This window comes from Rhinatrema bivittatum, chromosome 3 (genome assembly GCF_901001135.1).
Source record: "Rhinatrema bivittatum chromosome 3, aRhiBiv1.1, whole genome shotgun sequence".
NCBI lineage: Eukaryota > Metazoa > Chordata > Amphibia > Gymnophiona > Rhinatrematidae > Rhinatrema > Rhinatrema bivittatum.
This window is the reverse complement of record NC_042617.1, coordinates 65882169-65898535: the sequence shown is the minus strand read 5'-3', so window position 1 is coordinate 65898535 and position 16367 is coordinate 65882169. Positions and strand designations below refer to the sequence as shown.

Below are 16367 nucleotides of genomic sequence, written 5' to 3'. Positions count from 1 at the left end.
AACAATAGTTTTACCAGCGGGTACAGACTGAGTGGATGCCAAGAGGATCTTCTTCGGGTCAATTATGTGCTGTGGCTCATTGGGCACATCCTCTGAATGAAAGGAGCGCGACAGAGCGTCTGCTCTGGTGTTTTTATCTCCAGGGTGGTACTTCAACACAAAATCAAAACGATTAAAAAATACGGACCATCTGGCCAGTCTGTAATTCAGATGTTGTGCGTGGTGGAGATACTCTAGATTTTTATGATCCATGAATACGGTTATTTGATGTTGAGCGCCTTCGAGCCAAGGCCGCCATTCCTCGAATGCGAGCTTTATTGCCAAGAGCTCTTTATCGCCGATCCCATAACTTTTCTTGGCTGGAGAAAATCTTCGTGAGAAGAATGAACAGGGACGTAAGGCTTTCGAGTCTCCTGTTTGGCTCAACACAGCCCCTACACCCACATCTGAAGAATCAACTTCAACGATAAAGGGCTTGTCTGGGTCTGGATGCTGCAAGCACGGTTCTATGGAGAAGGCAGTCTTCAATTTCTCAAATGCGGAAATGGCCTCCACTGACCCTTTTGAAGCGTTGGCACCCTTGCGGGTCATTGCAGTCAAGGGTATGGTTAAAGAAGAATAGTTCTTTATAAAGCTTCGGTAATAGTTGGTGAACCCCAGGAATCTTCTTAAAGCCTTTAGGCTGGTAGGTTGGGACCAATTCTTGATACTTTCAAGTTTGTGAGGGTCCGTTTGGAAGCCTTCTTTTGACACGATGTAGCCTAAGAAAGGCACTGAGTCTTTGTGAAATTCACACTTAGAGAGTTTGGCGTACAGCCGGTGTTCACGAAGACGGTGGAGTACTTGCTTGACATCTGCAATGTGGATGTCCAAATCCTGGGAGAAGAATAGTATGTTGTCCAGGTAGACCACAACATTCTTGTACAGCAGGTCTCGCCAAATGTCGTTCATCATATTTTGGAAAATGGCGGGTGCATTGCACAACCCGAATGGCATTACAAGATACTCGAAGTGGCCGTCTCACGTATTGAAGGCCGTTTTCCATTCATCGCCACTCCGAATGCAAATGAGGTTGTAGGCCCCCTTCAGGTCAAGCTTTGAAAATATCTTGGCCCCTTGCAGCCGGTCAAACAGCTCCGAGATTAACGGCAAGGGGTAATGGTCTTTGATTGTGATCTCATTAAGACTTCAGTAATCAATATATGGATGTAGGGTACCGTCCTTCTTCCCCAGAAAGAAAAAGCCTGAGCCGGCTGGCGACTTTGATGGTCGGATAAAGCCCTTCTGGAGATTTACTTCAATGTATTCTGACATTGCTTTATTCTCAATGGCTGAGAGAGGGTACACTCATCCTTTTGGTGGCTCAGCATTGGGCTTCAGTCTTATGGCACAGTCATAGGGCCTATGTGGAGGAAGAATATCAGCTGCTTCTTTGGAAAATACGTCCGCAAAGGAAGCGTATTGGGGTGGCAGTCCTGGCATCACTGGAGTCGTAGGCATGCAAATGATAGGCGAGATTTCCTTAAGGCACCTCCCGTGACATTCTGGGCCCCAGCGGGAGAGTTCCAAGGATGCCCAGTCGAATTGGGGTTGGTGCACTTGCAACCAGGGTTAACCCCAGGATGATAGGGTGCATGGCCCTTTCTAATACCAAGAAGGAGAGCGATTCAGTGTGGAGAGCTCCAGTGCAGAGAGTAACTGGTACGGTTTGGCAAGTCACATCGCCCGGTAAGGGTTCTCCATGAATGGAAGATAATAGTAGTGGATCTTTCAACTTGGTGAGGGGAATCCTCAGGTATTCCACTAGACGTCTGAGAATGAAGTTGCCTCCTGCCCCTGAGTCCACCAGGGCAGGAGTCTGAACTGTGACTGGTCCGTAGGTCAAGGAGACTGGGAGAGAGAGCGGAGGATAGGGCATAGTGAGGCCTAAGAACAGTCCTCCTGCAGGACTTAGGCCCGTCCGTTTTCCAGACGAATAGAGCATGTAGAGACGTCGTGGCCGGGCTGACCACAGTACATGCATAGGCCATGTCTCTTCCGGAGTCTTCTCTCTTTGGAAGTCAAATGTCCATGACCAAGTTGCATCGGTTCATCAATATCAGCAGCAGAGATTACTGGAACCATCCGAGGTGCAGGTATAGCACTAGCCTGTTTCAATCTAGGTAACACCTTAAGCCTGAGTTCCTTCACCTTGTCCCGGAGCCGGTGATCAATCCGAGTGGCTAAGGCTACTAGTTCATCCAGCGAGTCCGGTGTTTCATGAGCAGCCAGCTCGTCCTTTAAACGGTTATCCAGGCCTCTGAAGAAGAGCGTCTTGAGATATTTGGGGTCCAAGCAGAGTTCTTCCGCAAGAGTTTTGAACTCTATGGCAAATTCAGCCAATGATCTGTTGCCTTGCTTCAATTCAACCAAAGCAGAACCGGCGACAACAGTTCAGGCAGGGTCATCAAAAACGGATTTAAATAAGTCCATAGATCCTTCTATGTCCTGCAAAATGGGGTCCTTGCGTTCCCACAAGGTAGATGCCCAAGACAAGGCCCTACCATCCAAGTAAGAAAGGATATAGGTAGTCTTGGAGAGAGCTGTAGGAAATAAAGATGGCTGTAAGGTAAAATGCATGCAGCACTGGTTTAAAAAGCCCCGAGTCTTCTGGATTTCTCTGGAAAGGCGGATTGGAGCTGCCAGTGGTACAGCAGTCTTTAAAGTTACCTCCTGTAACTGACCTTATTGGTTGAAAGCTGTGCCTTGAACCTTCGGTGTGTGTAGCTGATGGAACGTTGAAGTAAGTTTCTCCAAGGCGTCTTGCTGCTCCGAAATGCGCAGGGCCAGGCCCGGTATGGCCTGCAAGACATTGAGCTGTGCCGGATCCATGGAGTTAGCAATCTGTTATTATTTGTGATGGTTGTGGGTGGATCCTTGGGCCGGTGGCAGCTGACCACACCCTCGGGGGAAGATCTTGAAAGGGACCACCGGTCAGGCTCAGAGTTGGGAGACAGACACACACAAGTTCTTTTATTAAACAGTTTTTGAGAACCACCAGAGGTGGCAGTAGTGAGCTGGAAGAGTCCGGCTGGGCTGTACAGGAAGGCTGAGCTGTAGAGAAACTGAGATAGTGAGTAGGCAGAGTATGCAGAGTTCAGGAACAGAACCTTGATGGTAACACTCACATTGTAGTCTCTTAGAATAGCCCAGGAGCTGGAATGAAGTAGGCCCTCGAGGAGCGAGTACCTGGTTCCAGGGAAAGCTCTGAGAGAGAGATGGTAACTCACTGGTGTTGTAGGCAGCGGTGACTTCCTGGCAGAAGTTATGTTCAGTAGCAGGTCCGGGAATGTGGGCCCTCGAGGAGCGAGTACCGGTTCCAGACTGCGACCTGAAAAGTAAAAGAGAGAGCGAGGCCCCCGAGGAGCGGGTACCCCTGGTAAAGTCCGAGGAGGCAGAGTAGCAAGGTTTTTGGAGAGCGAATTCCATCCGCAGCGATACCTGGAGGCAGCTAGGTAGGAAACCCTTTGCTAACTCGATTAGTTAGCAAAATGAAAGACCTTTAAATATCCGAAGATGATGATGTCATCTCAGGGGGACGCTCCTGAGGTTCGCGCCACTGCTGGTACTTGAGTTGGGGCCGTGCGCGCGCCTTTAGGCCTCAGGAGAACATGGCGGAAGGCAGCGTCTAGCAGGCCCGGGAACGCTGGAGGAGGTCGGCAAGGTGACGCCACGGCAGCCAAACTTCCATCAACCCAGGAGGGCGTCGCCAAAGTGGTAAGGAGGGCGGAGTGGAGATGTCAGGCAGCGACGGTCGCAACAACGGGCATAAAAACATATATCATAAAAATTCTCGAAAGCCCATTTATACACATAGAATTCATTTACGCACGTAAAAGCCAATTTTAAGCACGTAAATCCTTTTGAAAATTACCCCCAAGACAGTAACGTTTGGGTGCACATGTGCACACGTTCGTCAGCCCACGCCCAGGGACATGGTCGTTTTATAACACACACGAATGCATGCACGCAGGTTATAAAATAGCCTGACCGAGCGCACATCTGCATGCAATTTTAAGTGGACATGCGCTTGCGTGCGCAAATGCCAGGTCACCGCGTAAGTGTGGGGATTTTAAAAGACACGCACGCCAACGCCATTACCAGTTTTCCCAATTCATACCCCGTTCACCCAGGTAAGGAATAGGACTTCAAACACCCCCCGCCCTCAGTTCTCTCCTGTTAGCCCCGCCCCTTAAAACCTCGCTGATCTGCCTATTTCTCTTTATTTTATAACTTGCACATCATCCATACCAGAAGTAAAGTTACGCAGCTATACGCATAAATATTTACACGCTAATTTCAAGTTAAAATCCAGGAGCGTCCAGGCTCCTCCCCTTTTTTGAACATTTCATTTGTGCGCATAGTGACAAGTGCGCGCGTTTCCAGGTGGCTTTTTAGCTCTTTGCACTGTATCTTTGTGATGCCTGCATGGGCATGAGGTTCAAACATCAGTAGCAAGAGATACCAGCAATAGATATTTCTAAAAGTTAACCATCTCTAATGCAACATTTGTTAAAAAGATCTTGCCCAGAACACTTAGTATTTGGAATAAGTGCTTGTGCATGTGAGCGTGAATTAAGAACATAAGAAATTGCCATGCTGGGTCAGACCAAGGGTCCATCAAGCCCAGCATCCTGTTTCCAACAGAGGCCAAAACCAGGCCACAAGAACCTGGCAATTACCCAAACACTAAGAAGATCCCATGCTACTGATGCAATTAATAGCAGTGGCTATTCCCTAAGTAAAATTGATTAATAGCCATTAATGGACTTCTCCTCCAAGAACTTATCCAAACCTTTTTTGAACCCAGCTACACTAACTGCACTAACCACATCCTCTGGCAACAAATTCCAGAGCTTTATTGTGCGTTGAGTGAAAAAGAATTTTCTCTGATTAGTCTTAAATGTGCTACTTGCTAACTTCATGGAATGCCCCCTAGTCCTTCTATTATTCGAAAGTGAAAATAACCGAGTCACATCTACTCGTTCAAGACCTCTCATGATCTTAAAGACCTCTATCATATCCCCCCTCAGCCGTCTCTTCTCCAAGCTGAACAGCCCTAACCTCTTCAGCCTTTCCTCATAGGGGAGCTGTTCCATCCCCTTTATCATTTTGGTTGCCCTTCTCTGTACCTTCTCCATCGCAACTATATCTTTTTTGAGAGGTGGCACCAGAATTGTACACAGTATTCAAGGTGTGGTCTCACCATGGAGCAATATAGAGGCATTATGACATTTTCCATTCTATTAACCATTCCCTTCCTAATATATTGCACATGCAGATATAACTGAAGTATGTGGAATAATAACTCGGGACACTTGTACTCACTATACCAGGAGTTTTCAACTCCAGTCCTCAAGGGCTACAAACAGGTCTGATTTTCAGGGTGATCAGCCTATGGAAATTTGCCTTGTTCTTAGAGCATATGTGTGCAAGTGCATCTGAGAAAGATTCATTATGTATGTCCTGAGCTCCTCTACCCTATATTGAAGAAATAAAGGTCTACAGACAAGTAGATGGTGATACCTTTCTTTTGGACTCAGTGCATTTCTGACCACCTCCCTGAGCATCTGGCACATGGAAGCACAGCATTTTACTTATATGCTGGAAGCTTGCACCATTTTGGCAGCGTAGATGGACATAGCAGTGTGAGTGAGGACACAGGCAGTTTGAGTAAAGGGTGAGATTTTCTTTTGGGGAGAGCACTCGCTTAGCTCATCCATAAAATGGGTTAGGGAATAGCAAGCATCAAAATCCAGACTGGGAAGCACTAGCTGGATTATTTAGAAGAATAATTGTATTCCATAGAATAATGGAGATAGCCTTAACCTCTCTAAAGATATAATTGCTCATGTGTTAGTCAGACTATATCTCACACTCCAAAAACCGTTAATTGCACTGCATTTTAAGAAGATTTAATGACTGTCTACTCTTGATATCCCACCAAAAACTGTCTCATAACAACCCTAATTAAACATTTCACACAAGTAAAATGCACTTCTCACAGGACGTGGGTAACAATGGGCGAGCTGTGAAGAGTTTGCACATTCTCTATCAGTGACTGAGAAAAGGAGCTTTGCGTTGGCGGGAGTGGCTCTACACGCATGTCAGCCTTTTACCCCCATCATTTCTGATGGGCTCTTACACTAGTTATATATAATTCCATTATAATCTGTTACCTAGAATTAGACAACTTCTCCACATCTGAATCATGATAGCCCTTTAAACCCATCAATATTGTCAGCATATGAGCCTTTTTCCATCTAGCAGTTCATCAGATCCATATGCAAGGCCAATTTGATAACTGTACCAAATGGATTATATTTAATTCATTAAGGGGTGAACGCTATGGATGAATCTGTTTCCGAAAGGTAAAAAAATCATTCTTCAAACCAACAATAACCAGGCATCCCAGCTGCAGAAAAATATGGGAAATATTCCACCGAATTACCGATAGTAATTTATTCCAACCAATCAGAAATTCTGTTCTCATGTTCATTCATAAAAAACTGTTTTCAGATGGAAGTAGCATGTCTGGTTAGGTACTGCTGTATTAATTATATGTAACTACTGAGAAAGCCTGTCATTAAATGACAGGATAGTGGGATGTAAACTTAGTCCCCAGTTCCCTCCCCTTATATGTCCCCACCTGGGCTTTAGTGAGAGCTGGAGCTGCGTGAGTGAGTGGTGTCTGTGGGTGGGAAGTGAGTGTGTGTGTGTGTAAGTGGGAGAGGGGTAAGTGTGTATTGGTGAATGAGAGATGTCTTTGTGAAACTGAGACACATGAATGGTTGGGACACTGCAAGTTGGGTGTGAGTGAGTTGCAGAAAGGGTGGGTGTGGGAGAGTGGGAGAGGTTTGCGTGTGTGTGTGTGTGTTGCTGATGTGTATGGTTATGGTGTATGTTGTCTCAGGATGGAGAATGTCTTGGGGATGGAGAAGGAGAGTATTTATGTAGGGGGTATGTTTGAGTTGTCACATTATAGGTGGTTATGTACTGATTATTTAAGTATAAGAGGTCCCTATCCCAGAAAGACTTGACCACACAGTAAACTTCTTTATTCTTTCCCAAGGCACCGCCTGGTGCCCTATAACCTTAAGAGCATAAGATATTCCATACTGGGTTAGACAAAGGGTTCATCAAGCCCAGTATCCTGTCTCTAAGTCAAAAGTACCTGGCAAGTACCCAAACATTAAATAGATCCCATGCTACTAATGCCGTTAACAAGCAGTGGCTATTCCTGTTGATTAATAGCAGTTTATTGACACCTCCTGCAGGAACTTATCCAAACCTTTTTTAAACCTAGCTACACTAACTACTTTAACCACATCCTCCAGCAACAAATTCCAGAGCTTACTTGTGCAATGAGTGACAAAGAATTTTCTCTGATTTGTTTTAAATGTTCTACTTGGTAATTTCAGTGAGTGCCCCCTAGTCCTCGTATCATCTGAAAGAGTAAATAACCATTTCTCATTTACCTTTTCAGATGCTTTCATAATTTTGTAGACCTCTATCATACCCCCCCCCCCCCCCCTCAGCCATCCCTTCTCTAGCTGAACAGCTCTAATCTCTTGAGCCATTCCATGTCTTTCATCATTTTGTTTGCTCTTCTCTGTACTTTTCCAGTGCAACTATATTTTTTTTGAAATGTCAGAATTGCACACATTATTCAAGGTGTGGTCTAACCATTGAGCAATACAGAGGCATTATGGCATCCTCCATTTTATTTACCATCCCTTCCTAATAATGCCTAACATTCTGTTTGCTTATTTGACCGCCACAGTACATTGAGTCAACGATTTCAAAAGAATATCAGCTATGATGCCCAGATCGTTTTCCAGATAGACATATCCGGCTGACTTAGATGGGATATTCAGCAGCATGGATATGCTGCGGAATATCCTTGGACAAATCGCTACTTAGACAAATAAGTCTTATCTGTCTAAGGCTGAAAGTTGCTACTTAGCCTGATAACTTATCTGGCTAAGTATCGCCGCCCCGTTCCACCCATTGCCCACCCACAACTTGTCCGGTTAACTACATAGCCGGATAAGTGACTTATCCGGCTATGTAGCAGCCGATGAATATAGCCTCCAGCGTAACAGCACCTTTTTTCTGGCCCTGCAGTCTTCTCGTCTGATGGGGCCTGGCCTCCACACCAGCACCGCAGCTCTTTTCATCCAGTTGACTCAAATGACTCCTGGCCAGCTCTATGGCTGCATTTGTCTGGCTCTCTGCCATCAGCTACACTCCATGCTGCGAGTCCACACAAGCACTGGGAGGGCATTACAGAGTCAACAAGCACCAACCAACCAACCCCATCAACCATTTTTTATATATAGTGAGAGAGATAGTGCAGTCTCTGGTCTATGAAATATAATTAATTGATACTGTTAATGAAGGCATGGTGGATGAAAGAAAGTTGGTTTTGTTGCTTTAGTTTATGATAATATTGCGGCTGCATCCAGATGGTTTGGTGTCCAGTGGAACTCATTTAAATTGTAGCGTTTCGCCATGAAGACACTGGTCATAAGCTGTGTCCTACAAGAAAAGCTGAGGGGGAGGGGCTAGAAGAAAAAGAGAGAGAGTTTGGGGGTAGGGAAGAAAGAAAGAAACTAGAGGGTAAGGGGCCAAGGAGAGCTGGGGTGGGGGAGAATGAGAGGCTGGTTACATAGGGAAGCAAGGGGAAAGGTGGTAGAGAGAGCTATTATAGTGTTCCTAGGAGGGATTCTTTGCCAAAACATTCTGCATCTTTCATTAACTTTTTTCTGAATTGTACTTTAAAGACTGACTGTTTTGTATTATTTGACAAAAAATATGCACAATTTTAAAATATTGTGCACAGAATTTCTTTTTCACAGAATTCTACCAGTAATTTATCAGTATATTATCTGCGCTGGGTTCTGATAAGAACAAGCAGAGCATTGCCCACATTTACATACATTTAAAGTAGTAGATGTGACCACCTAAGAAAGCCTCTCCTAAACCATAAACATTAAAGAGGCCAATATTCAGTAAGGCGGCCAGCAAACAAATTATCCAACGAACGTTAGCTAGATAAGTCATCCCAGATGCTCTGCGGGATAAATGTCTCGCTGAATATCCACGATTAAAGTTGTCTGGCTGACTTTAGCAGGATAACTTTTAAACCTATAAACCTATCAATGTGGAAAAGAGGATTTACATTCAGACAACATCCAACAAGGCATGGATCTGTGCAGTCTGGGTAAACAAGCATCGGGGTAACTTGCTTGATGCGGCAGTTACTACCTGTAACCATTAAGTCTTATGCTCACCTTTGATGCAACTCCAACATTACTCTCTGCATCGATGGCAGGGGATGGCAGGAAATTTGAATCAATCAGTTACCAACAAGGGTCCTGAACTTGGTGGTTGGTGAAACAGATAAGTATGGGAAAATAAGTGTGGGAGCTTGCTGAGCAGACTGGATGGGCCGATTGGTCTTTTTCTGCCGTCATTTCTATGTTTCTATATTTGAATATAGTCAGTTAGGTCTAAAGTTATCTGGCCTTGTCTAGTCTGATAACTTGCCATTTAACAGGATATCTTGGTGGGGGGGGGGGGGTGTGTGGCAGGAGTGATGTGGGCCTGCAGCCCATTCTCCCCCCCTCCCCAATATTTAAGAAATGACCTGCTAAGCTGAGTGTGCTAAACTTACACACTCAAACCTCGCCATTTAAAAAATGTGGGCCCCTTTGGTCAGTCTTCCCCCACTCTCCAATTCATCAGAAAAAGCCCCAAACTGCCTTTTCTCTCCCTCCTCGTACGAGAGCCAGTGCAAGAATATTTGGTGCCCTAGGTGAACGTTTGGTCATGCAGTCCGCTCCCCAACTTACCTAATGGTGGCAACTCCTGTACAAAGCTTCCTTCTTTGGCTGTTCTTGCCCTGGCACAGTACCCCCGCTGTGCCTCACGCTTTTACCAAAACCCGGGCACAGGCCTTCTAGCATTGCTATGTGAGAAACGCTTGAACTGAAAGCTCCTAGCATTGCCTTTCACAGCAACGCTGGTAGCTTACTCTTCCAGCAATATTCACATAGCAATGCTAGGAGCCCGATAATGCTAAAATCTAGCCAGGTGCGTTTCCCAATATTCGAAAACTTGATATTTAGCCAGATAATGTATGAGTTATTCAGCTAAATGGCTTTGAATATTGACCCCTAAAATGAAACAGAGGACCTTAATTATTCCTTGCTGTGACTGCTAACTCAATTCTGTAGAACAATAATCTGCTGAAAACTGGTGTTAAAAGCATGGTTTCACTCTGTTGTGATTGTGGGATGCTTTAAGGGGAAAAGCATTATAACTGGGAATACAAACCTTTAGCATAAAACTATCCCACTTAATTCTTGTATTTATGATTATTAATACCAACAGAGTTGTGACATCATATTTTATTTTTGAAAAATGTATGAAAACTACACCACTAGTGCCTCGGTCTCCAAAGGGAAACTGATTGTCGTGCTGTTGATGACAATGGTGTGTGTGAATAGCTGAAGTCCAGAGCAGAAAGGTCTGTCTTATGCGCAGCTGTACAGTGCAGTGTATGTCTAGCAGTGCCTTAGAAACGATAAATAGTAGAAGCTGAAAATATTGAGGTCCACATTCGAAAGCCATCCGTCTAAATGGCATATTCAGCCACGTATCCATAACTATTCATCCGGCTATAATTTAGCCAGATAAAAAAGGGATGTTACTGACGTATTCCAGGGAGGAGTTGAGTTATCCGACTAACTTAGCCGAATTTCGCCTTGTGCGGCTAGATAACTTTCTGTGTGCCTGGATATCTTCAAATGATATCCGACTTAGCTGAACTTTTGTCCAAAAAAAAAAAGATTTAAAGGGGCCTGTGGCCCGATTTCTTCTCTCTCCCTTACCTAATATTAAAGTTGCCCTATTGGGCCTTCCACCTCCCACCCCACATCTCAAAATGTGCTGGGATCGAGCCCCGCCCCCGACAAACCTCTTCCTCAAAGATAAACCTGTCACCAAGGCCAGGCCCTCCCACCCCCTCACTCCCCTCGGCAATATAAATTAACACCCTGCTGCACCCCCAACAACCCCTGGACCTTCTCCCCACTTCCTGAGGCCAAAATCTCCCCGCCAGGAGTGGGAGAGAGGTCCAGCGCAGCTTTTGTCAAAACTGCACTGCAAGCAATTTACTGCACCAGGTTCATGCTTCCAGCGCCAGAGAGAAGAAATCAGGCCCTTTAATTCTTCTTTTTTTTTTGGGGGGGGGGGGGGGGGGTGGAAGCACTACTTACCCCGGATATCATCTGTGATAGATCATCTTTAAATTACGTGAAATTTCGATTTTGGAAATTTGGCCGTCCAGTTGTTTCAGGTTAGAACATCATCAATGTGATATTCTCTGTGACTGGTAAGATTTACGTTTCAATCTGTACTTTTTATCTCTGCAGAGTTTTCCTTTTGTGTAGTTAATCCACCCATGGCCATGGATCTAGCCTTTGGTCTGCTTTGTGAGCTGCTTCAGACCTGGGATCAAGCCTCTGCCGGCATCCTAATCTTGATAGAATGGCAGCTGGGAGAAGATGACCTCAAGAGGGACTTGGAGGCTTCAAAATCAGTAATTCACATCATCACTCTTTCTCCGTTGTGCAGGGATTTGTCAGCTGAATAGAATCAGTTCTGCGGGTGGTTACTCAGCACTAGATTGACTTAGTATTTAATGACGAAGAACCAGAATGTTCCTATTAAGTCTCACTAAATTCAGTCTTGATTAGTCAGCAGAAACTAAACAGCTGTTATAAACCATCTTAAGGCATTAGGTGACAGCTGATATGATAAAACAAAAATGACCTTTGACATACTTTGAACTTGTTATCATGTTTTTAGAGCAAATACTTCAACAATTCTTTTTTAGCATTCGGGCATGTGGGGGACTAGCAGAAGAAAGCTACTCTCCTGATAAAACACTGCAAGATAAAAGTTGTGTGGTGTTAGTGAGAGAGGTGTGAATAACAGGGTTACTGACACTCTTCCGTGTTAGAAATTATACTCTGCTACATTTTTGTAGGAGATGGTGAGCTTTATTTTCTTTACTTTGCTTGTAAGGTTTTCTCAGTGCTGTAGAAATCCATTGGAGTGCAACAATCTTAGTGCAGATTTACTCTCAACAGCAGTGATTTTTATTTAGTTGGGTTTGTTTTCCTGCATATTTTTTCCATAGACAGAAAATGTGCCACTTTAACAGACCTGATGCACTATCAAACATTTTTCTATTTTAGTTTCCATTTGGGAACACTCATTTAGAGAGTTATTCTTGAACTGGTTTATTTAATTTAGGAATCAGTAATGTGCAGGTCATTGTATTTCTGCAGATGGTATCTTATTTGCTATAGATGTCTGCTAAGGACACAAATTGGGAGAAAACTCTTAGTGAATCAGGATTATCATTTTAGTACATGATATTTTTGTCTTAAAATGATGATTTGCATTTTATGCAAAGTACAGTAACAATTTCAGATAAAATATATTGGGGTAGATTTTAATACCTACGCATGGACGCACGATTTTATAACCTGCACGTGCAGGTACGCGCATGTTATAAAATCGGGGGTCGGCGCACGCAATGGGGTTCACACTAGTGCATTTTGCGCACGCCGATGCCCACGGCCTTCACCCGTTCCCATGCCCCTACTCTATCTTTCCTACCCCCTTCCCATAACCTTCCCACCCCCTAGCCCTATTCTAACTCCCCCCCCGACCTTTATCTTACCTCGTGCGTGCACCGGCAGCCTGCCGGCACGCCATCCTCTGACAGCGGCAAATGGGCGCTGTGCTGGACGCCTCTGGCCCTGCCTTGTCCCCTGGACTGCCCCGCCCCCTCCCCGCCCCTTTTTCGAAGCCCTGGGTGGTTACGTGCCTTTATAAAATAGGCACGTAACCACCCCCCCACCCGCGTAAGGCTTTGAAAATCTACCCCATTATGTATTTGGGATTATACTCTTATAGAACATTTTTCATTCCTTTGTTAATAGTTTCACCAGCCCTGTGTCTGAGCTGTCAAATTATGTTTTTGGGACTTGATGATCACCATCCCTAAGTTCAATGCCTGCCTTGATTTTCAATAAGACAGCTGAAGCATTTTCCAAGATACGTTATATTCTATAAAGCTTAAAACTGGGGAAACTTGTATTTAGATTCTGTTACCAGAATGTTGGTGTCAGTTAAGTGTGGTTTATTTTGACTCAGTATCTTTTGTTTTGTTTTCCTAAGGTGGAAGATGAGTACCTGTTTGATAAGGGAGAGGTGAACTTTTGGGCAGAAAAATTAGCCTATTCCAGACTGCTTGGTAAACACCTAAATGTGCTCATCTCGTCGGTGGACTCACGTTCTCTAGATCAAGCAGAACTCCGACGACTGGCTACAGTGGTGACTGACCAAGCCCAGCTGGCTGACCAGCTCCTCCGAGACCTTCCTCCTACCCCAGAGTTTTCCAAAACTCAGGAATTTACAAGGCTGCTAATTCAGAAAGAAAGGATATCGACTTGTCTTAAGCTACTCAACTTGCTGGGACACAGTGCTGGCAAGAAAGCAGAGGAACCCTAAAATCTAAATCCTTGGAACATTTTGCCTTGTAAATGTTCCCGCAGTCCCGGGATTCCACTTCAGAGGACTATAGAGGACTGTGCTATCTCAGGCTAATGTCTCGACACATTTTAGAATGTTAGAAAATGTGATGTCCTTGACATAAATCTAGTCCAGCTCCATCAGACTTGCTATGCAAGAACGGTCTGTGAAATATATCTACTGATTTCATTTAGACCAGTATCCATTATTGCAGGAAGGAAGCTAACTGAGATGCAATGTGCTTCATACAGCCACGTGGAACCCACCTGTAGTCCTGGGCTATGTGCATTTTATTCACATCAGATAGGCTTCAACTCTCCTCCAATAAACATAATCCAGCTTAAATTTTTTTCCATTTACTTTGACATGGTTACAGTCCAAGAATGGGATAATAATAGAGTTCCATTTTACTGATTGGACAAATACTTTTTTAAAGGGGGGGGGGAAAGGGGTTTTTTTTTACTGTTTTGCATGCCCGCTGTAATTTTAGACTTTTCAACTCGCATACACCTCACCCTCCAACTGAACGTACTTTAATTCTGAACAAGAAATTATATTTCATATTAAAAAAAAAAAAAAGTCCTCATTTACAAAGGAAAAGAAATAACTGGATACCAACCTTGTACAGTAATGGACTCAAAACAAAAACCTGTGAATCTGATTTAGATGGTTGGCATAAATCTGCATAAAATCATCTTGTGCTTTATGACAGAATAAATACTTATTTTTAATTAGCTTCAGGCCTTTTCAGGGGTATAAACCTTACTTAAGCTCAACGAGTTGTCATTATCTTCAGCTGTGCCGGACAGAAATTATACTTATTACATTAACCTTTATACTTAAAAAAAAAAAAATCCATCCCCTACTGTGTGCTCAGAGTTTTGTGAGTTTTGATTGTTTCACAGACACTCGTAGAAAAACAAAAAATATTCTAGGTCCCCTTTTCCCAAAAGAGCTAACTTGCATTATTTAGAGTTTTCTGATGCATTTGTCTGTTGCAGGCTGCTCTGAGCACTGTTAAGATGGGTGTTTTTTCGCTTGAGCTCATCACTGAGATAATTATAAGCAAAACTGTTCATTAGGCTGCAGGCAAAGGGTCTGGACCTGTTTCCATGCATTTGTATGCTCAGAGCCCCCAGTAGGTGGCAGCACAGCACATATTTTGCAATTGCGTTCTGAAGCAATCATGAGTGTTGAAACAAAGGTCAGCAAACCTTTACTTCTGCATATAACTTCACTGTGAGAAATTACTGATTGAGCATACCCCAGTTCTTAGCACAGTTTATTTTTCCCTGTTTAATTATAAGTCATTATCACATTCTACCACAGCTGGTTTAATATTTCCTTCTAATAATTCATGAAATCAGAATTCAGCTAATTGCATTTTCTAAACTACCGTACTGACCCCAGCATCCAACTCATTTGGTGTAAGATGAATGGTCCTAGCAAGTCTGTATCTGTAAGCCAACTGCTCACTTTTAATTTCAGCCACTCAAAATGTCATTTGAACCTAACAACCGGTCCAGTAGCATTTGTATGTGCCATGAGAACTCAGCAACATTCATAGTGTCCTATTATATTCGGAGTGTTTAATACCTAAAACAAAACTTTACTCTCCAATGTACTACTATGTAACATGTCAAGCATTTATCAAGTAGCAGCACCAGTCTTGGAGAACTTTAAAAATGTACTTTTAAGGCGCTGTTAATTGAAATTCCAAAATCAGTTTCCCTTCCATTTCAGCATCACAGATTCCAGTGTATGCTAATGCTGATCGTTCTGTACTATGCACGCGATGTGGACCAGCTGCAGCCAGCATCTTAGGTCCTATGTGACATGTTGGGGACATGACTGGTTCCAGTGGCTTAGATGGATTATTGCGACGTAGCTTAAACAATTTCAGATTTAACAAAGGTTTTAATCTATACAGGAATAATGATTCTCATGCATTTTTTTTTTAATATTTTAGTGTGAGCTGTTTGTGTTCAAAACTGACCATTTTTATAAACAATAGAGCACAAAAATGTTATTGATCATCTTGAGTTTTATTTTTTAAAGTTTGTAATTTTATGAACCAACCATGTAATAAATGAAGATTGAAACTGTCAGCTGTACAATAATCGTTTACTTTGTATCCTTTGTCCGGTCATTTTTTTGCAATATTGCCATGGAAATCCCTTCTTCTTACCCTTTCTTGCAAGCTAGCTCTTGCTTCAGCAGCTCAGCTGAGAGCTACAAACACAAAGTGTCATTCTACACATTCTCCGGTACTTCAGAGTAATAGTGGAGCAGCTTCTCACTCAACAAGTTCAGCATTTCAGACCTAGACAGAGGACAGCAAGGAGAAACCCAACTATCAGAAAGAATGGAACATGGAAGCCTTCCTGGAAGCAGCGTTCAGTATTGATCTATAGGAATATTAGATCCAGGAAGAGCTTAGGAAAAAAATGTTTGCCTAGTGTTGGTTTGTTGTTTATTTGTTTTAGTTTCATTGTACACTGCTTCGGGCGATTTCTTGGGAAACTTGGGAGGCGGTAAATAAATAAGCCAGAACAGGCACTGTCACCTAACTCGTGAGAGAAGTTAGTATACCTTAGCCTACAACACAGAAGCCAGAGAATAACAAAATATAACGCACATGTCACTTTTTCAAGCAGTTGCTTAAAGCTCAGTTGTTGGACTTTTTTCTTTTTTTTTTTTTTTACTAACTCTTT

At 43.5% G+C, this 16367-nt stretch overlaps 1 protein-coding gene across 2 annotated transcripts in view; it reads left to right on the top strand.

Moving 5' to 3' along the window:
- The window catches only part of THADA (THADA armadillo repeat containing), an 828919-nt gene extending 813158 nt beyond the window's left edge, over nucleotides 1-15761 (top strand). For both annotated transcript variants that reach the window (XM_029593321.1, XM_029593322.1), the window contains exons 37-38: nucleotides 11481-11647; nucleotides 13300-15761. In XM_029593321.1, coding sequence (XP_029449181.1) covers nucleotides 11481-11647; nucleotides 13300-13632 — 500 coding nt within the window. In that variant the 3' untranslated portion in view covers nucleotides 13633-15761. The remainder of the gene's footprint in view (nucleotides 1-11480; nucleotides 11648-13299) is intronic.
- Nucleotides 15762-16367: the final 606 nt, after the last annotated feature.